We start from the raw sequence: 24,726 nt of genomic DNA on the forward strand, positions 1-24,726 counted from the left end.
TTTGCTAAAAGCAAATCTAAAACCAAGCTTTTTAGGCCTGAATCCAAAACAATCCTTGGGAAAAAGCTGTATTGTAGTTATTATACAACAAACAGCTAGGTGCATTATGGGTTGGAACATATTTTATTCTTGTTATTCTACATTGACGGTGGGATCCTGTGTCATATCCGTTGAGAACAATAGAGGGTGTGTGTTTTTGTCACTTCACTATGGGCATACCACATTTAATGCAATAGTGGTCCATTGTATTGTATTTTGTTATCTAAAATAATAAATTAAAGAAACCTTTGAACTAATACTGGATAAACCACACCATCTTGTGGGGAGTAGAAAGAATGCAGCTTCAATGATTCACTGACATGGGCTTTGTTTTTGCTTAATCATTTGGAAAAGTGCTGCTAGTTTCTTAACATCTTGAAATAATGTTCGGTAAGTTCTCTGTTAGTGGATGAATCATGTGGTGTGATATTAACAGGAAATCCCCCAAAATGTACAAAAACTGAAAACAAAACTTTAGTACAATAATAGGCTACTTTCGAATATTTGGACTTTGAAGTCAAATTTGCATAGCTCCTTATTATTACATTATTTCAGTCATGTTGACCTTAAAGTTTTCTATCACAAATTCTAGTGTTGAACTGAAAGGTTCAGCACTGGAACAGAGACTTTTACACACCTAAATTTACCAAATCAAATGTATTCCCTCTAAAAAGCCAGGAAGTGTTAAAGGTTACATTTAAATATAGGGCTTTGCAGAGAGTGCTCTAGAAACAGAACTGCACCTGCTGACACGTGTGAGGCTCACACATCGCAGCCACAACAAGCCTTGGGAGGGGGCAGGAGCAGTGTTCGTAGGAGGGAGCAAGTGAGGAAGTGGTAATGTTATTTCTGTGATCCCACCGCAGTCAAATGTGCTGCCAAAAAACAGATGCACATGCCACGATAATACTGGCATCGCCTCAGATCCACATACAGCACGAATGCCTGAATGAGCTGTCGTTGTCCTTACCCCCTGCATGCACAAGGTCTTCACTGACAATGATGCAACTCCATCTAAAAGGGACAATTATAAAGGTAATAATGAAAGTGTAGCAGAGCTTAAGGGTGATGTGGTTGGATTATATTTTGTTCTTATTTTTTAGCTTTCAGTCAATGATTATACTCACTACAAAACATGATATTAAGTGTCAGTTTACCAACACAGTATAACTTCCCTTTTTGATAATGTTCTTAAAAAGGTCCGCCACAGCAAAGCAATTTACGAATCATATTAAACTCTGAGCCAAAGGAATATATATACATTTTTAATATATATATAATATAATATACTTTTCTTTTTTTTTTAAATAAAAAATTTGATTTAGAGGATGTACCGTTTAACATTGCAGTGAAGTGAATGTGGTTTGTGAAAATGTTTAATTTAACGTCATGTACGATACATTGCCTTTGTAGTTCTTTGTACCTCCTTGTCTCCTCGTGTCTGCATGAACACTTTTTTTCTTTTAGTTTTTTTTTTTTTAGCTTCATAGCCTTTAAGATCAAACCTTTTTCAGAAAAGTTCAGTTCTCCGAATCTCTTCATGTTGATAATACAGTCATTTCTTTTCGGTATATGACGCTGGTTTAACAGGGCACACAGTGTGGTGTAGGCCCGACTCATAGTGGTAAGTTTCAAGGAGGGTGTGGACAATAGGGCAGCAGACGAGGATGGCTGAATCAGGTTGGAGATGTGGGGAAGTGGAGAGCTTTGAAGGTCATCAGGAGGAGTTTGTATTCAATCCATTGGTGAACTGGAAGTCAGTGCAGTTGGGTGCGAGTAATGATTCTAGGAGCAGAGGTCTGGATATGTTGTAGGCGGCAGATGTGTTTCTGAGGTGAACCGGTCAGAAGAGACTATACACTTCCCTCAGATTGTACGCTCATGATGGTTTCTTGTCATTTTTCACAGGAGCTTCATCATATTCTGGTGCAATATTGCAAAAATGATGATAATCATAGTACAACAACAGGAAACAGCTATATCTCAAAGATCTTTTCTTCACTCTCACCATTCCAGACTTGAACCAAAATGTATAACCAGACACTGTCAATTTGCCCAAACGGTTTACCACAAATGTGTGTCATGAGTTTCCTTTACCTTGATTGTCATTTTTACAAAAGTGTTTGTTTCATTTACATGTAAGTGTGTAACGTCATCACTTCTGCTTGTCATAAGACAGAAACCGATCTCACCCAACTAAGCTTTCCTTGCTGTAACATGAGTGGATGTGTGCTAGATCTGGCAAAAGGTCAATAATTGTCTCTCGTCAAATGCAGTTATAATCCAGCTCCCGAACATCACAATAAGAGCCTCACACAGACACTGTCACCTGCAGGTTTGGAGCTGCTGCACTTCAGGCCTGTATTTCACGCTCCATTAATTTACTGCATGGACTTAAACATCTCGTACCATCTGAACACAGGGCCGTAAGAGAATAAGACAGCTGTTTGTTTAGGGCACTACAGGAGGCCTCAGGGTCTAATGGAAGATGCACGTAGTTGATGTCCACGTGATGATTTATTTATTATGTACTCATTTTGGAATAACCATCTGTGTAATTATTAAACAAAGCACAAAATGTGAAAGCTCAAATGCCCACAAGCCAAACTGAGAGCCATACTTATGCATTTCAAAACTTTATATCATAAACTGTCCAAAATTGAATATAATGGAGTTGTGTTATGGTGTTGTGGTAAATTCAAGAAGGGATCCTCATGATTTAGCATCAGTTTTTATTACAGTATTTAATGATAGCTGCTCAATAATAATAATAAAAAAAACAAATCACAATAACAGACTAAACTGACTTAATATCAATCATTTTGTAAGCATAATTCACAAACAAGGTACACATTGCAAGTCATATGTCACTGCTATGGTAGAGATTTTCTGAACATTGTTGAGAGCAAATATAGAGATATATTTCCCTGTTATATATTTCCAATTTTGTATTATAAATGTTTATTATTAGTATGTTTTAAACCTGCGTTTTGGCTTTGCTGCGAGGCTTATTGACTTCTCTTTTGATATGGAATATGCCATACAGATAAAATTGCCTTGCCTTGCGGGGCACTCGTAGTACTATGTTGGAGTTTGTTTATAGTTTTCCAAGTTGATGGGTGTGTGACACGAAAGGTCTTAGGAAATTGAAAGTGACGACCCAGCATGGAACTCAAATAAAAGTCACTTCTCAGAAATGTGACCTTTTTCTGGTTGTTTAGTCAAGGGAGGGCTGAACGGGGGGACGAGGGGGGAACAAACTGATTTGAAGAGAATATACAATAGTCAATGGTGCAACTCCAGCCCATAAAGAAGCACCCCAGAAGGCATATCGTTTTAAAGGCACCCTCGTGGTGCAGAGGCGCCGGTGGTCGGTGAAGCAAACTGGGGATGACTTCTGGTGTCCGCAACATGTGTGAGAGGCCAGCGTGGTTCCGCCAGAGTGCCTAACCAAATTTACCATGTTTTTCACTGCCAAAATGAATTCTGTATGAAAGTTCACCCCCACAATTTGAAATTTGCCAGGTTTTGACATGGTTAACCCAACAGAACTTTCTATTATTTCAGGTTATGTGAAAATAATGCTTGTGCAACACAGATGGGTCATCAATGTATTGTTCATTTCTTTATTTTAATTTTATTTGTTATACATTTTCATCATGCACTGAAGTATTTAAATTGAGTCTGTCATATGGCAGAATGCCACTAGAGGGTGCACAGCTACAGCAAATAACAGCGTTTTGAGCACACGCATTAGTCTTGGCCATTTTTGCAGTGATTTCTAATGAGAGACTGAATGAATCTCTGAAAGCACAGTAGTAGTCGTCATAGTAGTGGTAGTAGTAGTAGTAGTAGAACTAGCATTGCGTGCTGGTGTGCCAGCATGAGCGTATCAACTTTACTCCAGCCCTGTGTGTCTGTGCACATAAGCAGAGTGTTGGACGTACCACGGGGGTCTCGTGCATTGTGAGGGGGCCTCATGTGGCTCGTGTCTGTTCTCATCATGGCACCCCCCGTCCCGCACCAGCCACCACCCCTCCCTCCGCTCAGTCTTGTGCCCACTGCAGCAGGCTTGCGTGAACACTCTCTTCGCACTTGGCCTCATATTTGTCACAGAGTGCACTGAAGAGCTGGTTTATGAAGAACTTCAGTCTAATGGAGGCTCCTAAATGTAAATGTTAAACTAAAGATGCCCCGCAACAAAATAACTGATATCTTAGTTCAGGCACAGAACATTTGTTGCCTGTTCGGTTTCTCAAGATCAAAGTAATCTTCACTCTTTGGTATTATAATATACAGTATATACACTGGTCACTATAAGAAAGAAAAAAAGCAATTCAATAAAAAAAGAGAGGAATAAAAGTTGAGAAACTGAATATTTAAGCTTCTGAATGAAATTTGAGTAACCTTTCTTGATCTTGATGTTTTGCTGTAACCGGCCTATACCAATCTATAGTCAGGCTGATACATATATTGCTAGCATTTTCCCCCCTCATTTTGTATTGTATAAAAAAGCTTTCTTCAAACACACCACACTAGCTTCACTCATGACCCCATATCCAACACAAAAGAACAAAATGTACTGTGTATTTCCACCGTCTGTTCCCCCAACAAATACTGCAGTATAGTTTAAACAAAGCTTTCATTTACCCTCTTTGAAGACTGACCATCCCTGCTCTCTGGCCTGTGCTATGGCAGCCTTTTTGAGGTCATCTGAGGAAAAGTGCATATTTTGTATGTCATTGTGGCTGTTGTGTTATTGTTTTATTCACAAGGCACGGCCTGGGCGCTCCACACTGGGGTTAGCAGATTGACAGTTACCGTCATCGGAGTGATCAGGCTGTTCCTCGGACCGGGCTAAGGCTATTTGATGTATATTAACAATAATTGGTGCCACCGCCACAATGATGTTTAGTAAACCTTTGTGCTATTTTCCACAAGGATGCCCATAAGGAATTTTGTCCAAGTAGCTGTTCTCGCTTCTTAGAGAGGCCTTCTCCAGAGCCGTGACAGATGGAAAGAGCTGCTGTCTTCTGAAGATCCGAGATACGCCAACCTAATCATTGTCACCTCAAAGGACATACAGTTGTTTTCATTGTCTCGCTGTCTCCTCAGATAAAAGGATCAGAGATAATGCTGTAATTTAACTAGTACATTCTGCTTGTATTACTGTAACATGTGTGTATGGCATTAAATAGATAGGATTCAGCGCTATTTGCTTCTCCAATCTAATATGGCCGTAAGGTATATACATAGGGTCATACACAGTTCATGCATTACAGAGACACAAAACACGATATTAGGTTTCAATTTTTTTTTGCAATACTTGTTTGTTTAAAACGTGCACAAGGGAAAGTGAGCTGCCAGCTATAAGGCAATTTGAGTGTCGGAATGATCGAAACAAGTCAGGTGAAGCAGTTTGGGCTTTAAAAGCACCACTTCATGATATAAGCAAGTGAGGAAACACTGAAAATGCAGGATTACTCAAACTCTCTGACTGGAGATGGTTAAACTGGTGTGTAAATGAGAACGTGAATGGGTCAGTGGTTCCTCGATGGTAACTTTGAGTGACTAATGTATGTGGTGGTAAAGCACTCGATTGAGACTAGCTACCATGAAATCACCATTTAAAAGCTCAATAAAGTAAGGTTAGTTAACAGAGGTGGATAGAACTTAGTAACATTTACTGTATGTACTGGGGTAAGTAGTTTTGAAGTAGTTTTATCACACTATACTTTTCCCAATAAGACTTGAGTATCGTAATGTGCTATTGAATATTGTTTTGAAGTAACAGAACTTCTTGATTAAAAGAGCTGGTTACTCGTTCCACTGTGAGTGTTTTCATGTTGACAGATGAAAACCTTTTTGTTAATTTTGTAGCATATTATCTTGTTTATTGAATCGATCTAAAATATCAGAAATGTCCTTTTTAAGTTTCTTCTCTCCCATGCAAATTTATAGTAAAATACTATAAAGTAATATGACTCTTACCTGAGTAAATATTTAAACAGTTAAGTTAGACAATATTTCGCCGAGATTTTGCGCACTGTTGTGTTTCATGCAGTGTAGGAAAAGATTGAAATACTTGAGATTGAGGTTTTTGGCAGCCAGTGCTGAGGTGGTATTGTCCCAAGTTCCAGGATCTGGCCGTGACTGCAGCAGGTTCGGTGTGTGCCAGATCCTACAAGTGAATGAGAGGCAGATGTGTGGTGACAGGACTACGCTCATTAGTCCGAATCAGTGTCATACTGTGACAACTTCAGGCGTCTCTCATCACTTTGCTTACTCCATTCACCAGGTCCAGATTGCACCAGAGCAGACTCTTTTAAAACTATTAAAACTACTCTTCAGTCGAGTGTCACTCCTGCTAAAGCTACAGTTTGGGAGCTTTACGACACCAGTGCATCAACTTTAATACACTTCGTTGTCACATGTACTTCAGAAACTTTACCAACATTTAAATATAAATATGTGAATTCCATTTTGAATCTGCTCACAAGTCAACCTCCTCCTCATACCCAGCTGTGTGGTCATCTCCTGCCCCAGAGGCCTGAAGTCCTGAACTGAAAATGTGATATCTATTTCAGTCTAGCGGAGAGCAGACAGCCGCCACCGTGGCTCCAGAGAATTCTCAGTGCAGTCATTACTGAGAGTGGCTCTATGCTCATATGCTTCGGCATCTTCAGTGTCCAAAGTGTTTAGCGTCTGATGGGTCGCTCTAAGCCATTTAAGCCATTTGGCAATTATAGATGTGTGGCTGCTGGACACTGAAACAGATGTGCTTTGATCTATTCTAGGGTGGGAGGGGTTGGGAGGGGGCGAGCGGGGCAACAGCTAACTTCTATGATGGGTCAGAGCGTGCACCTCTGACATCTCCTGTCTTTCAGTTCAGTTCACAAGAACTTTTTTTCACCCGTTTCCCTCGATGAGTGGACATCGGAGAGCAGCCTTTACCGCGGCCATGCAGCTGCAGACTGTGTCTTCATAAACGTGTGCTTGCAGTGTCAGTCTTTATGGATGGCATCATACTTCATAAGGTCATTTCAAAACTGGAGTCTGTACTGTCAGGCTGCGTGTGTCACATAGTTTTAAATGTGATTTTGTCATACAGAAACTATTGTGAAATAATAGGGACGATCATTTCATCATTCATTCTTTCGTCATTTATCTTCAACCCTAAAGCAGGCAAATGCAACCTGTGGTTTTAGTGCCACATCTCACTCTTTAGTGCTGCTCTTGCTGTTTGGCTATGTAGTCCAGTGAAAGGCAGTTTGTAAATGTTTCATTTCTGTCTAATCTGTGACCGCCTTTGCTCTGCCCAGTCCAATCAGACCTTGGAAGCTAAGCAGGGAAGGGCCTGGTCGGTAGTTGGATGGGAGACCGTTTGGTAACACCAGGAAGCCTAGCGAATGTAGTGTGTGAGTGAGTGATTGGTGGTGGTCGGAGGGGCCGATGGCGCAGACTGGTTGCCTCGCTTCCGTCAGTCTAACCCAGGGCAGCCGTGGCTACAATAGTAGCTTGCCACCACCGAATATGGAGTGAACGAATAATGCAATGTAAAGCGTCTTTGAGTGTCCAGAAAAGCGCTATATAAAACCGATGCATTATTATTATTATTATTATCTGGAATCGGTCCTCGTTTTGACTTATGTATTTGAGTGAAAGTTAATCATTTTGTTCATGTGAACTGATCATATGATAGAAACCAAATGCAATAAAACTCAGCTTTCTTCACTAAAACAGTGTCTCCCTATTGGGACACCAAGCCATTGCTCCTGTATGTGGTCTAGAGCAAATAAAAGAACTTACAATATATAGTTTATTATTAGATATTTTTAGATTTTATCTTATGCCTATGTTCATCTACCACATCCAACTAGATGTATTTTTAAATTCTGTAAAATATAATAGATGCAGCAAGTGTATATGTATAAGAAAAAGTAAAATAAGATTTGGTTGTGGTAGTGAGCCAGTAAAGCATGTGCAGAGGTGAGAGCTTGCTCAATGGAAAGTTTCTCTTGTTGCACTATATAAAATACAACCAATTTAAGCCCCATCTGTTTAGGTACCAAACTCACCAAGGGGCACAATAGTTAGTGTTGGGCTACATTTATAACGCCTTGTCTCTTTCAGCTTTGAGTGCTCTGGGTGGTGAAAAATGGAAAACAAATGCTCTGTCGACAGCTTTCTTATGCCCAAGGTGTGTGTGTATTTATATCATAAAGGTGCCAACACGTCCTGCTTTTACAGGCTGACCAAAGCTGGGGGGGCAGGGGACACAAGAGGGAAGGAGGGAGGGGCTTGTGGCAATTATGAGCTCAATGTTGAATAGGCCTTGATGACGGATCTGCGATAAATCTGCTCATAACAAAATGTACTTATTCTTATTCAATGAATACCCAATCTGAGAAGAATATCAGCAAACAGGGACCTGCAGAGTCCACGACGGGGCCGACAGGTACTTGAACGTGAATCAGAAAGATTAAGTACTTTTAAAAATGTTATTTCCTGGAATGTAGAATGAATGAACTGGTGTTACTTCTACCAACTCGATCTACGCCAACCACTACTAAAACAGCTTGTGCAATGTCTCTCATTCATTTCAACAATGATTTTTCTAGCTTGACACTTGTCTTATTGCAGCCACTTTGCCTACATTAAAAATTCATGCATCACTTGGGTGGCATTTAGAGTCTCTAGCGCACTTGGCTCATACTAACAAGTCTGAACAGCAGAAATGCCTTTGGCTACATGTATTGTGTTTATGGTATCGTGAAAGTCTAATATGATTTTTATATAGAAAGCATTGTGCATTGATAGTACCACTAATACTCTTATTGAGTTTTGTTCTCTAATGGGCCCCTGAAGCAATGCATTGTGAGTACAGTATTTACTTTGATCCTGCAATAACCAAAGTGGACCATAACAGAGAAGTGTGCACCCATTAACATCAGGACATCATTTATCTCACCCACAGTGTGATCTCATGCACCTATCACGCTGTCTCTTCATTCAGTGTACTGCTTTCAGTTAAGAATAACTGCTTCCACCAGGATGTCAGGACCCCCCCACTCCCCCGCATAAAGAATTTGTGAGTAAATCAAGGATGCTTTAATGGACCTGCTCATTAATTCAGTTAAATGAACTGAGAGATGTGAATCAGGGTGAACTGAAGAGGAAAATAATATTTCCTGTTCCTAGCCCATAACGTCTCGGCGTTTCTTAGCGTGGATCGAGCCTTACACTTCGCACAATTCCACTGCATGGCCATGTTTGTTCCTTGTTCAGATTGACTGTTCCCATAATTGTAGGGTCAGTAACTTCAGCTTCAGTCTGCTCCATCAGGCCAAGACTTATTATTCTGGTAATCCACAAGTCACTGGGGTCTGCGATTGCGTGAGGCCTCTCATCTGGAAACGGGAACATTCACCTTTCCTGAACTGCCCGTGTTGACAGATAGAAAATAGATAGAATAATGATTGGAATTGTGTGTTTACATAAATGAATACCATACCAGTTTGACAGTTGGCGTCCCAAATTACTGTATGTTTATGAGCTAGCATTTTTTACCAAGGCTTTTCTCCGGATATGGATGTGTTAAATGACCAGTGCCTGCATATGCGTCGGCTCCACTGATAATAGACACAAACACTTACGCCTACATAATGACAATCCCTTCTATGTACATCTCCAAATATTTCCAGTCTTGCACGTCTCTAAAAGGATGTTAAAACTCAGTGAGTTTGTTGTACCTTTCTGGATGTTCTATATCGTCTTTGCAGTCATTCTCTTACAGGCACATCACTGAATTGTTGCTTAACCTGTGCACTGACCCTGCCACAAGCTATCTGCTCCCATCCATTCAAGACTCAACCGACTACCGCATGTTCTTTTTGGGCACCTCTTTGCCATTCATGAACAGAGCTCCAGCCCTTCCAAGGAGAGTCCGCAAAGCTTTGCATGAGGGCAGAGAAGAAAAAAAAAGTGGGCACCAGTGCTTACTCATCTGTTAAAAACGGCATGATCTGCAAAAGTTTGTACGAGAGGGTTTTTGACGGTGCCCTGCTGCTCTGTCAGTGCAGCACATGCTCCAGGCACTGGCATCCCCTATTGCCTTCCAGGTCATTGGCCAGGCCCGGCGGGGGGTCAGCCTCTAGCCCCACGACACGTCCCTGGTTCACAGCTGGATCTGTAACAAGGTATCATAGCAAATGAGTCGGTAAAACATCACTGGTTTGAAGCCCATGAAAAATTGTCATGATATCATTTGTAATATGGACTGTAGACTGGCGGAGCAGGCACTGACCCCCTTCAGCACCGCGGCTCAGTCTGACCTCAGAAATGATGCCGGGGGGAATGAATGTAACGTAATGGAAAGAGGCAATAATTAAACATCTAGTGATTTTTAACCGCGTGGGCTAAAGGTGTTGCTCTCTTAACATGACAGCCTTTTGACACATTGTCCTGTTGTTGAATTGGTGTCTTCTATCTTATTACATTAGACATACATGCACTGGGGATATGTCAGATTAAGGTGTGATAGCAATATCTTTTGTAGGAGTTATTGCAGTCAATATGGATATGGAAATGTTTTACATTTTTGTCCTTTAAAACTAAAAGACATTTTATCAAAAATACATTGCACATTACAATGTACTGTCATTTCATTTTTTTCAATTAATGGGTAATTAAAAATATAATTCTTCAGTCAAACCAAATAAACAAAGCATTTTAAACCTGGTACTAGCCAATATTAATTGTATGAAAAACCTACATAAACAAATAAATAACAAGGGTTTGTAATTGTATTGCGCTTTACAAGCTGAAGAAGTTTCTCAAAGCACGACACCGTGGTCATCATTAATTCACCCACATCTGGTGGTGGTAAGCTATGACCAGCCACTGCTACCTTAAAAAAAACATGGCAGCCAGTTCATTGGCCACTCCATCCACTATTCAGTCACTCCACACCCCACATTCACACAGGCAAGGCGGGTCTTGCTCAAGGACACAGCAGGATTCCAACCAAGACTCGACAATTCAATTGTTTATGTTGATGACAGTATTTTGACTGTAGTTTATTACAGTGTTATTATAGTCATGTCTGTATAGTTATGAGACACTGAAACTCAATTAGTAAAAATAAAAAACATGAACAATCCTAATAATTATTATTGAATGTCGCTTATCATATATTATGTAATTTATGTGCTGAAGCTTATGATCCTTAACCTTTGTATTGAGAGTACAGTTGCTTGTGAGGCAGTGTGCTGGTTTGATAGATGCAAAGAATGGAGAAACATGAGCTACCTCTAAAACCACAATAGAGACCTTGGATCTAAATGTCAGGGTTTCATAACGGATACACTGACATTTGTGTGATGGGATTTAGCCATGGGTTAATACAGCCATTGCTGGCACACCATTGAAGTCCATCTCTCTCGGGCTGTGAAGTCTATCTCACCATTTACTTATTTATTTTTGGTGCGCTCAAAGAAGTTTCTTTCAAATGGTTTGTATTGGATTCAGTGTTGGTTAAGGCCAATTATTTTATCAGAAAAAAATGTTTGATATGTAGGCTTGCTTCATAGGATGCTAATGTGCCTCAGGAACTGTTCAGATCATTGGTTTTTGGTGAGTGTGAAGCTGAGCTGAGGACTGTAGAGGGAAGGCAGGCAATCAGCATTAAAATCAGAGCCATGTAAATCTAATCAATTATACAGTTTTTCAGATAAAATGTTGGTAAATCAAAACACATTTTCCAAAAGTCACAGTATAATGAGAAATTTAAATTGGAAACAGAAAGCATTTGTTTATTATAAATGCCAGGGAGAGGTGGTGACTCGCCATCCATAAATTTCCTTTCATATTGCTTTTATCTATGACTACAGCTTTGGCACTGGTTCAAGATTTTAATGAACCCAGACTTCTGAAGCATCAGGGCCCACTGACGCATTGTCCATTTGTATCAGGGCATACTGAGAGGGGACAAAGGCAAAATGCTATTTTCTTTGACAAATTATTTTATATTCTGTTGACTTACAGATGATCATTTGGCAATAACAAATAGACTAGATGAGATAAACACATCTTGGTTATATTTAATTATCTGTCCAAGCTAACTCTGGGATGTGCATGTGTGTGTGTGTCTGTGGGCTAAGGGTGAATTTAATCAAAAACATAATTTTCTCAGCTCTACGAGAAGACAGCAACCCTCCAGCTCTGGCGCGACCTGGTGTCGGCTCCTTTCTTGAGCTCAGAGGTTCCTAGGGGAGACTAGAATGGAAGTGGAGCATCTTGCTGTGATCCAAAGAAAGTCTGCCAAATGCTATCAAAACTGGATTAGTAGACAACAATTGTGTTCGATGAACCAAAGGAGGAGGGTAAGCAATAGTTTTCCAAGTACCCTGGAGATGGAATTTTTTAAAACGCGTTGTATTTTTGTAGGGTGTGATGACAACACACACACAAACAAACACACAGACTAAAAAAACCACAAGTAATACTGAACAACTCGCTTGTTTTTGTGTGTGTGTTTTTTTAAGATGGAGTGACCCGGTTCAGGTTAAGGTGTCCCTGTTTAGGAAAATTTGCCCTCTGCATTTGAATGGCGCTAGGTTGCCCTGGTTACCCCGGTGCCATCCTTTGATGCTGCGTCACGCCCAGGGACCCATCTCCTGATGTGGAGCCAGGCTGATGGTCAGAATCACCTGGCTCGAGGAAACCTATTGTGCATAGGACTTGACAGTGCAATTGTGAAACTGGGGCACCTAGCCAGCCTCCGAGAGAACATGCAAACTCCACACAAAAAGGCCCCACCCGGCCCAGGATTGAACTCGTGACCTTCTTGCTGTGAACTGAGAGCACTAACCGCTGCGCCACCATGCCTTTGTGGCGCCGCCATTGTATGCAGGGCTTGGCTAAAGAATCTTAAAGTAGGCGCACCTGCTAAAAAAAAACTCACCGGGCTTTACACAAAGGGGGCAGCAATTGGCACAAACCACTACTACAACAACAACTACTACTACTACTTGGCTTTCTGCTATTTCCCCTACAACAAATACTACTATTATTACATGATTAGCCGATACAAAAAAAAAAGAAGGGTATAGACCATAATATGTTTAATTATAGCTTTCTTACTGTACATGCCAATGCTTGTCCAGTAAATGCTGACATTTGCAGCGAGGCCCCTGCTGACTTACTCATGTCAAATGTTGAGTGTCACTGTGCTACGACAGGACCTGGTAGTGGTAGTAATTCACCACTGCTGAGATAGAGAACTCCTGGGGTGACATGCTCAAATCTCTGCTCCCTCTTTCTTTTACACCTCACTTTCTCCTTCGGCAGTTCAGTTCATCCAGCCAACCTCTCTGACCATGTCCATGTCTCCAAGTCCACACTATGTAAGCACAATCAATTATTCTTTTTGTAAGTAAGGACCTATCAATTGTGAAAATGAAATAAAATGAAAATAAACATCAACCAAATACCTAGGCAGTTCGATGTCACTGCACGTGTCAATGTTTTACTATTTACTTACCCATGTGCTCCTTAAGTTATTGTCCCCGCCCCTTCTCTACTACAGCCAATAGAAAGCCCCATGCACTTTCGGGTGAACGCTGTTGCAGCCAATCACCGCTGCCTGTGTTTGAGGAAATATGGCGGCGCACATAATCAGGACTGCCAAACGACTTCATGCACAGTGAGTCTGACATTTCAGATGTTTCATTTCATTTTTCTGCACAAAACCGCGTTTCTGATGTGCCGGAAAGAGATTCACGCTACTATACAAGCATGTGGGTTTTGTATGCCGAGGCAATTGCTCACTGCCACGTGTTTGTTGCCTCCCTGAGAGCTAATAACGCAAAGGTTATGCCATCTTTGGAAAGAAATTAGGGCTTTTGGACAGATTTGCCCATAAATCACCCTGAGCGCACAATCTAGAAAGCACTTGTGTTTGCTGAGGTTTTGCAGAAATGCCCTTCGATTCGCGTTTCTCTTATTTTGCTCGCTAAATGTTGCACATCATCAATCGGTCAGGTTCTCTGTGCTTTGTTTACAATGTAGCTTTAGCAGCAGCAGAACTTGTGTTCAGTTTGCAGAGACTCCTTGTAGCCTACATAATTCAATGTAGTCTACTATTATACATATTGTGATGCAGTAGCTTATTGCGTCCAAAGTAAAACAAATGCCATTTGACATTTATTGAAGTGTTAAGATTTAAAAAGTGAATTAACACAAAATGTAACAAAGTGTTGTGTAACTGAAAACAAAGGAGTGCATGATAAAAATGCCTCCAAACAGAAGTATTGAAAGTATCAATACATACCCTTGCTAAATATCCACTGCAATTAATATATATATATATGTATGTATGTATGTATGTATGTATATATATATATATAAAAAAAATTGTGTCTATACAAGAAAATAAAAAACAAATACTTTGAACAGAACCAAAACAAGGCTAATGGAGCTAAAATAAATTGGTAAATTATGACTGAAACTGAACTTTTACACATTTTTATTGTAGGGTTAGTATTTGGTAATAATCTCAAATGCATCTTTATTATGACCTGCCACTTTGGTGCTTAGAAAATACAATATTACAAAATTATCCAGTAGGTTCACTGCATGATATTCAAGCGATCGCCCTATAAGCCCCTCCCACCCAACCACCCCTTTTCTTCCCCTTTGCTGTGTAGCTGTGTCGATAAAGACATGGTGGCTGTAAAGAAGCTATAGCAAGTGTTTTTACTTCACGATGAAAGGATTAAGCTTCGAGAGAGAGATTGAAAGATGAGGAAAGCATTTCCTAGGTACAGGAGGAGTTGTTTGGGAGCTGCCACTGTGTTGCTGAGATTAGCCACATGGGGAAAATTTAAAGATTACTCAAACATGTGTGAGTGGGTCAAAAAAAAATCTAAATAGTTGATTTTGCATACCTTTTGCTAGGCTGCACGAGCAAAAAAATATGTAAATCTCAGTCAATGATTTTGCAATAATGTAATGCAACTTTTTATGAGAAACAAAAGTTGATATTTGCATATTTGACCTTGTAGTGACTCAGCATGACACCTTTACTTTCAGTCACAGTGGTCTCTAGGATGCTCCAGGATAAATTGTTCTGAAGATTTTCACTGCAGACAGACCTTCTCATCAGAAAACCTACAAAACAATTGACCCTGGAGCGTCATAGAGACCACTGTGATGGAAAGTATGCTGACCACCCATACAGCCGCTGGGTCGCTACAAGGTCAAATACAAACAAATATCAACTTTTTTTTTTCACACAAAAAGTTGTAATGCACCTTTAACATATGGGTACATCTTATATTGCAACAGTAACTACAAATTGTGCAAGACTCATATGATTTGCCATCCTTCATGAAACAACGTGCATTTGATAAACATAAATCATTCATGTCAGTCATTCATTCCAATCACAATGGAAACTTTTCATTGTTCTAATTGTGTGGTGTGATGACACCCTTTATAGATCTTAAAATTGTGGTAAGAACATCATAATAAGTTTTGACAGTTTGAGTGTCAGTTGTAAAAAAAAAAAATCTGTGTGTTCCGTATTGTAGGATCGTGTCTATACCAGTCGACAGCACTTTGACAGGCTCTAATTCAAGACACATGCATTTCCAGAGGCACAAAGCTGACGATCCTGCCAAAGTAGAGTGTGAAGTGACCGTCACGCCACTCTCTCATGTCTAAGTAGAGTAAAGGGCTTTAGGGATTCATAAATAATTTGGATGTTACCACCGTTACTTCGTGCTCATGGGGTATATGTTGATATATTTTCTATTGTGCTTTTTTTGGGGTTAAATGCTGTTCTCAAGGCTCTAATGGGAATGTGCGAGCTTGTTTTATAGACAGCCTCGAGCCTGCGCCTTGGCCACGGCGGCAGGCTGCTCTTTGTCACAAACACCCTCACGTCAATGATTCAACAGCATCCTGGAGGAAGCATTGAGTGGCGCTATGAAGTCGACAAGTGATGAAAGTAGCCTAGAGGTTGTCAATTAGGCTAGCCGAGGCCTGGACCTTATAAGTTAATGGGCAGTTTCCCCTCTCTCTGGGCCTGCTAAGGCTTTATAGCACAACTTATAAAAACCCCAAGTGTAATGCACCCCTATAACGTTTTCAATTAAGAGAAAGGGCATAACACAGCGCCGACATTTGGCAGTCATGCAAGAATGTTAATAAAGTGGCATTTGGCATATATTGGGAGGAGATTTTTCAATTGCTCCAGTTGTTTTAAAGCAGCAGCTACTGTGCAGAATTTTATTTTGATGGCACTTCATGCTGACTAGAAGCATTACAGACTTCCTGGTGTCTTCCCATTACCAGTGCTTTTTAGCTGGGGTCGTACGGATGCACGCCCTGGAGTTAAAAGCCCAGCGTTTTCAGCTGTAAAACAGATCAGAAACGAGACAAGGTAGTGCTGCAATGTACATTTGTAACACTCTAGTTAATTTATAGATGCCATAAATCTGAATAAAATCCTCTACAGTCAATTACGCAAATGCGTGCTTTAGGCATTACTCTAATTCAATTTCGGTTGCAGCTCTTTATGCTGATGAGTCCAATCCACACAAGTGTTTATGAAGACTGATAGAGCCATAGAATTTTGGAGAATATCAATAAGGGTACGCTATATACATTCTTCTTATTAACTTCTGCTGCACTTTCACAGAGCCTGACCTGTCCCATCGTAAGGGGCTGTTATGGGTAGCCTATACTTTGAAATATTCTAATTGTGGATGTGAAGAAAGTCATACATTTAATATGTCATGTCAATTGCCAATTTGCCACATACACAGCCAGCTACTTTAAGGAGAATGTAAAATCAATTTAACAGACTTACAATTATTTTTTTGTGTATTAGCCTGGCATAGTTGACTTTCATGTGGTGCGTTGGGATGAGTGAGAATTATATTTTCTCATGTCAATCAACTTCTATATCTTCTAGGCAGTTTATTATATCGAAGAACAAATTTCCCACTGACGGAACTAGTGGTTTCTTCCCTGCCCTTTCCCTCATCTGGTATCTTCAGCGGCTGAGCTAAGGATTCAAGTAGAAAAATAAATGAGTGCTGAATAAACAGCACTGTGTTGACACCTCATTTCCACATTGATTGGTGGCTAGAGGTGTGTGGCCATAATCCAATCAGGCAAGAAAACAACCATGGCCACTATGTAACCAAATTCATGTCGTGGGATGGCCTGACCTTCCCAAATCTCAACTTTTTAGAGACATGACCTATTCGAGTACATGGGTGTAGCGTTTTATTGTTGTAATAATCCGCTTAGATTGTATAGTTTACAACTTTTTCACCACTGAACTGCTTTTTACTGAACCATTGCAATTCTCTTTTGAAATTTGCTACGGCACATTAAGCTTGCACATGTTGCAATGAGAAAACACAAATCTGGGGGTCCGGTTTGTGGGGGCCAGCTGAGTAAACGAGGTGCGGCGAGCAGTGTGGGGTGGTAGAAACAAAAGAGAAGCCTATACACTTGTCCTGTAGCTGACCAAGGTGGTTCCATACGGCCAGCAGATGGACATGTCACCCTGTATCCCCATAGGATTAAAAAGGAAAATAACCAAAACAAGTGTCTGTGCACCGGTGCCAAAGCCTTTGATCAGCTGCACTCCTCGGCCTTAGGAGATAGAGTTCTGAGGAGCCTACAGCGCACATGGAATTGCATCTGTATAAACATGGCCCAGTGGAATGTGTGAACAATTCAACAAAAGATTTCTGTTCCCCAAATCTCCGCTAAAGGGGGCTTTATATAGGGTCTGCAGTTTAAGCGTGGTGGTCATATTCAGAGAGGGGCCATTTATGTGTGGAGAGTTAGTCTGTGTTATTTTTACACAGAAAAGCAGCACTTTTAGGCATGCTTCCTTTCCTATGGACAATGATTTTAAGACCAGATACATTGTTTCTGGCTTTTACATTACAGCTGAGCACTTTTTATTTCCACATTTGAAAAACACAGACAAAATAAAAAATCTTGAACAACTTTCTGTATGAATGCGGTTACTTGTATTGTTTGCCTCTTTGCCAGGTTTCGGTTTTCTCACGACGTAGAGTCTGGCACATTGCCATGGTGATGGTTTGCTCCAAGTTGATGAGGTGTATTTTACTCAGCATTTCCTGTCTGATACACTGCGCCACAACGATTAGGAGACCTACTTTTATTGTGCTTTGTTATGGAAACAGCCTGTACACAGTGTGTGTCTCTGTGTGTGTGTGTGTGTGTGCGTGCGTGCGTGTGTGTGTGTGTGTGTGTGTGTGTGTGTGCTTGTTTACATGTTCTGTGTTGATGAGACGTACTGAATTAGTCCTGAGCTTGTGCTGCATTAACACATAAAGCTGCAGTTCCCAGGGGATCCCCTAGGTGTCTCTATTGGTGCTGTAGATGGTGCAGCTGAAGTTTGAAGGTCACATTTATTGCAGCTTTTATGACAAATAATACACATATAAATAACATGTTAGATGATAAGATATATTTTAGAAGATCTTCATATCCACCGTCTTAATGCTGTTTGTCAGTCGGCATCAATAAAAACTGTGTTCTTAACCTTATTTTTTATAAATATACTGAATGAGTCAATACATCATATTGGTATTGCATTCTGGTTTTATTAAATACCATGCTACACTCATACAGTATTAGTGTGTATAGCTTATGCGTCAGTGTAAATAGACACATTACTGAAGTATATTTAAATATGGAATATGATCAAAACTTTGGCCAATTAGGCATTTTGAAATGTGTGCTAACTTGAGTCTCCTCTCTGGCACCAGTTTGCAGACAGGCAGCCTCCAGTGAGCGTTCCTCTTCATTAGAACCAGGTTTAGGTGCTACCACACACATTCAAAGAGCAGGGCCATCCTCAGCATCAAAGGAGCCTCGTGCAAGGGGTCGACTCGGTGTCTATCTTGCCATCAGTGTCCGCTAATGATCCATGCCCGACACGTTTTTTTTTCAGACATTGATGCCTCACGTCTTTCCGATCACTCATTGACAATTTCTGCTACATTTGCTTCTCTCCCCCCTCAATGCCGTTGGTACTATTTGTTTGGCTGCCGGGTTTTGTTTGTTTATTGTTTCCAGATGGCAGACGCAGACTTCATTTGTGTAGCTTTCATGTTCCCAGAGAGCATTTTACTACCTTGGCTCAAGCGCTTATCCTGTTTCCTCTCGCCAGGCTTTATGATGGGCCCTTTATAATGTTGCAACTGGAAACAACTGTCAGTACCAGTCTACAGAACAGAAGTAGGGACATCTTTTCTCGGCGTCTTGTGACAGATCAGCCTAATTCTTCAATTCCTTTGACAAAGACATAACTGTGGTGTCCATTATTCAAACCTGTCAATAGCTGTCCTAAGTGAGAATTACAGTGCTATGCAAAAGTCTCTGACAGCTTAGTCTGTTAATTACATATCATAATTGCACAAACTGAAAGGCACTTGGAAAATGCCTCTGCCAAGGCCCTCTAGAGTTGCATTGGCAAAGATGGTGTGCACATCTGGAATTAAAGTGCTTCAAGTTTGGAGGTTTATGATTTATCAGTTTAGCTTTTGAAATCTTTTATTGAAGAATTATGTGTAGTACAAGAACCTTTGCTTTATTTATCATAAAGGCATAGAATCCCTGACAGCACTTCAATGCAAACATTTTAAGTCAGTTCATCCTTTGCTTCTTATCTTCACAACCAAAATGAAATAAAACATATTGTTCAATAGGGCTGCACAATATATCACAAAAAATATCATATCACGATATTAGCTGATGCGATATCCGCATTGCAAGAAGCCACGATATATCTCAACTCGGACTGAGATCGACACATGTTTTTGCAAACTCAGCCAAAAAATGCACTTAATTTATGAATGTGGAAAAGTTGTAGATAAAGTTTTTGTTAAACCTTTCCTAATTTAGTTACACTTTCGTCTTGTTTTGCTCCTGATGTACTCTAGTGTGTTTTTGAGTCTTGTTTTGACAACATTTGATGAAAAACTAGTTGGAATGGTTATGAAATGTTTACACTAGTGGTATCGCAAGTTACTTCAATATCGTGCAGCCCTATTGTGAAAGTTTCTCATTCTCTGAAACTATTTACAACACATGCACCAATCCATGGGTAAAAGATCCAGCCAGGTGCCTAGGCACAAAATTGTGGGGGACCACTCCTCTTAAACATTTGTGCTGCCTACTCATCTCATCCACACTCTCAAACCCCTTCTTGTTGTATCTTTGTCTTTTCGGTAAAGCGTTTATTGTGATTATTGTGCTTATGTAACTGGCTGTTGACATGGAGCTTTTGGGCTGTGTGCTACCAGTAGTGATGCTGTTTTTAAGGAGCTCGCTGAGTGCAGTCTGGGCATCATTAGGCGCTGTGACATCACTTATTTACAGGAACCCAGGAGGGCGAGTTGCCCAGTAAACGTGGGGGGAGGAACCCGCGCGCGTCTTTACTCATCGGATGCGGGTTAGAAGATGGAGTCGTAATCAAAGCTCCTTGGCTATATAAAAACCTACCCCTTCTCCTTAAGCGGGGCTGTTTTGTCCTGGCTGCTGCTGAATGAGTGATTACCCTGGCATTTCAACCTGCCTAATCCCATAGAGGTGATTTAGCACAAAGCTATAGTGGCCAAAGCCCTCACTATTCAGTGGCGTGTCAACCTCTTTTTGGCCTCACAAGACACAAAACGGTGACCGAGTAAGAAACGAAGAAGTGAGTAAGCCAACTGTCAGCCAACATGTCCATTGAAACAAGTACAATAGTCTAGTTAACAATGCCGATTAATTACAACACATTTAAAGCCTGTTTGGCATGAATTTAAACTCTTCCAACATATAAGTTTAAAAAGAACAGAAGTTTGGCTGGAAGTGACTTAAATCTTGACGTAATCAGTGGTGTTTGTGTTTTGCCACCAGTGAACGCCTGGCCGACCTGCTAATCTCATCAGGGCTTGGGCACTGTTGCTGGGGTGAGGGAGAGGACAGGCTAGCGTGACCCACATCTCTGTGCCAGGGACGGCTACTACAACTCTCCACTCAGTTCCACAATTTACTACGAGGCCCACTGCCAGGGCGTTAACTACGAGACTGTCTGGCTCACAGAGATCATTCAAGTACTTGCATTCAAAAGGACACGCGGCCACTCTCACTAACAAGGGCCTCGACTGTTTCAGAAGAGTGGACGTGACGATGTATACGAATAATGAATAAACTCTGCTCCGATGCATTTGCTGTGGACGGGCTATCACGACAATTACCATGTCGACTTATCGTTCAGTAAATAACAGAGAAACAATACATTTTTGGGCTCGATATTTATCGTCTGTACATTTATTAGCATTTCCCCCCCTATTTCTTCTTTATAAAACTGTGATTTCTAACTGAAGCAAATTAAGTTCCATTATATTTCATGTTTATTGCAGCTTGTCTGGCATTTTAAGATATGATGCACTTTTAGAACAAAGGTTCACTGTCATTTTTATGTCTGAGACCTGACAGTATTTACTATCGTTAGAGCCAGTAATATAGTTTATAGCAATACTTTCCTGCCTCAATGTATCAAATTTCAAATTTGTTATTGTGACAGGCCTACCTGTGGAGGTGATGAACAAAAACGTTTTTAAGTTAGTAAACCGAGTTTGAATTGTCAGGCAACGTTACTCTATGAAGAAATGTCCACCCTTGAAACGGCTACGATCAAATACATTCCAAATGTGATCAACGACCACGATACTGATACCAGAACACCTATACTAAAATATTTGTCATCCAGAACCAGAAAACAGAACAATAATATTAATCTATTCCATAAAAGTCTATTTCTTTTAAGTTTGTATCATTTGTTTGAGGTGAAACAACCAAGTTGCTTCCTTTAATGCTATCCCTGGCATACAGGCATCAAAAGTTGATCTTTAAAGAGCTGTACCGAAACCTTTTTTCGATACCCTACTGGTATTGGTTAACGGTACACAGCCCTAATGACAATTGAAAAGTTCAAATTTCTTCATTGAAATGCTGAAATATTTAGAGTTTAGCACATTAAAAGTAATTTCTTATTCAGTATAATGTACTGTTTTATGCACTTTATTCTTTATGGTTATCATTGAGCTCTATCAGATTTGATTATATTAGTCCTTGGTAGCCTACAATATAACCCGCTCTGCTATACTCTTGTTATTTTAGAGTACTGACACTGCTGTCCCTATGGGAGGCCAACAACCTGCTCCATCCTCCCTTTAACTCTGCCACACCACTCGTTCACACAGGAACCAATCTGCAGCTGGCTTTTTGATGGTCTAATTCAAACCAGTAGATATTTTTGAGGCACTTCATCCTCTGACGTTGAAGCGAATGTGTTTCTATGGACGCCAGGGCATCATAAAGGAAGCTGATTTATGTGCGGGATGGATAGTTTTCCTATTTTTCTCTGAAGATATACTCTAAATATTTGGTTTTCCATGTCATCACTGGGCTGGCCATTGATGGAGATGCCAGGAATAACTTGCACCACCCTTTTGTGAAAAGCTCTTCTCCCAAAGTTCATGTTCAGTCAAAAGAAACAAAGACCTGGTGTGAATCTTTTCTTTGTACAGAAAATAAAAGTATTATACATAAGAACGCAGGAGAAACATGCAGGAAAAGTTGTGTTTGAAACAGATCATTATTGTGTTTGCAAATAAATGCAGCATGCTAAAATAGGCTTTACAATGAGTCAGTGTCAAGGTCCTGTTTAGTTGGCGCCTGATCACTATGCCATTGGTAAATTTTGACCATGAAAGTGACCTGAATTAAATGGCAGGTTGAGCCAGACTGAAGGCAAATTGAAACGCCTTTTTAGTCCCATCTTCCACGATGCGGCACTTCCTCTGGCTTTTGTCTCTAGTTTGGGACACAGCTGTCCAGTTAGGTGCTCTCCTCGGTCCCCTCCCAAAAACCTCAGGCCACGCGCCGCTGCACTCTAAGGGCTAAATAGGAGCATTAGACACACCATGTTAGGGGATGCTGGTGTGAGAGCTGTGACTGGGGATGCGTGTCTTGTCCTTTGCTGGAGTCATGCGTATTATTCACTGCACTGACCTACAGCTGCAAAAGTTATCCTCCTGCTCTCCCCGAACACAATGCTTTTCCTTTTGTGCCAAGTCACAATGTCCCATCTCTGTGACCTTTCTACCTTTATCCAGTCATGTGCAGTCTGTGCTGAGAACAAACCAGTCATGTCTTCAATATGTAGTGTTTCACATTTTTATTATGCTCCAACAGTATCACACCTCAGCAGGGTATATCCAAACATGAAAATTAATTCACAGCTAAATGTTGCTATATGTATTCTGGAGAGAGAGCTGAGAAGAAATCAAACACAGGTTTACACAAGTGAACTGGTCTCATGCATTAAAAAAAGACAGCCTTAAGGCACAAGCAGAATGTTCATTAATGTGCAAAGCAAATGGACTGATCCCTCCACCCCAAACCACTCAATTGAACCAGTCTAGCATAGCTAGGGAACCTCAAAAGCATCTGCAAAATACACTGCATCAACCAATGGTGATCCAACATATAAAAAGTCAATTTGTCATGCCCTGTCTGAATGAAGTCACTTAGTTGACACTTTAGACATGTGTGGACGATGTGATGGAAAAGTGCATAATTATCTTCTTTGCTATATTATATTTCAGTTATATTACACTTTGAAATATAACTAAGCAATAGTCTACATCTAATAATTTGTAGCGTCAATAGCTTCTATAACTTTGCTAGCACTATCTGAACCTTTATAGCATGAAGGATAGAGCTTGACTTTGTCACACAGCGTTGCAAAAGGAATTGCCCCCCGATGGTTTGGAATGCACCCAGCTGGCCTTTAAAAGGTGATAATTGGAAAATACAGGATGAAGCCACAGTCAAAGTGGATATGTGGGATACGAAGTTAGCCATAGCAAGTTTGTGAGGACTGAACTATACTTGTGTTATATGCCATATGACGTTTTTTCAATAACACACCCAAGGCAGGCTACGGCACTGGACTTTGAAATAGTGGAGCAGTGAATTGACGTTCCTGTCTGTTTTGGGAAGGAAGTGAGTGGGGTCATAAGGCAGTGCAGGAGCTCCTCCTGTTACACAGCAAAATTCAAAGGACTTTGTCACCGTCTCTGTATGTTAGCCTCGCTCTGAGTAACTGTGTGCATCCGGTCTGTTTTTAGAGATCAAGCTCTTTTGAAGTCAAGTGTTACTGTGTGACAGTCCAATGTGAAACCTGAGGACATCTTTTTCAACTTAAACCTGAGTGATTTTTGCAAAGTGAATCGGTGTTCTTGTCTCTTAATAAGTGTAAAGTGTTTTAGTGGAATGATACCAATGTGTGTCAGCCATCAGCCAATTGTGCGGGCATATTTGACGGTTTCCATTTAGAGTTGGTAAGTTTTCCTGAATACTGAATGGGTGTGGACGTGCTCACAGGATCCACCCATTCAGGACAGTGTTCAGGAAAACCTTGACCAACTCTAAATGGAAACTGTCTAATGACTTCCTGGACCTGCTGCCTGTTGTTAAAGTGTATGTCTAACCCGTCATGTCCTCACTTTTACCTTCTGACTTCACTGGGCCATTATGGGCCACTTTGAAACACAGCTTCTTCGAATTTAGTTT

General features: G+C 40.6%; 1 protein-coding gene and 1 long non-coding RNA gene across 2 annotated transcripts in view; one reads left to right on the plus strand and one right to left on the minus strand.

The window, feature by feature from the left end:
* Positions 1 to 24,726, minus strand: part of LOC306968219 — a 307,048-nt gene that overhangs the window by 98,969 nt on the left and 183,353 nt on the right. The gene's annotated exons all lie outside the window — the stretch shown is intronic.
* clybl (citrate lyase beta like) overlaps positions 13,643 to 24,726 on the plus strand; it is a 47,359-nt gene continuing 36,275 nt past the window's right edge. The window contains exon 1 of the mRNA XM_079563546.1: positions 13,643 to 13,744. Coding sequence (XP_079419672.1) covers positions 13,701 to 13,744 — 44 coding nt within the window. The 5' untranslated portion in view covers positions 13,643 to 13,700. The remainder of the gene's footprint in view (positions 13,745 to 24,726) is intronic.

This window comes from Gobius niger (assembly GCF_951799975.1).
Source record: "Gobius niger genome assembly, chromosome: 9".
Lineage (NCBI taxonomy): Eukaryota > Metazoa > Chordata > Actinopteri > Gobiiformes > Gobiidae > Gobius > Gobius niger.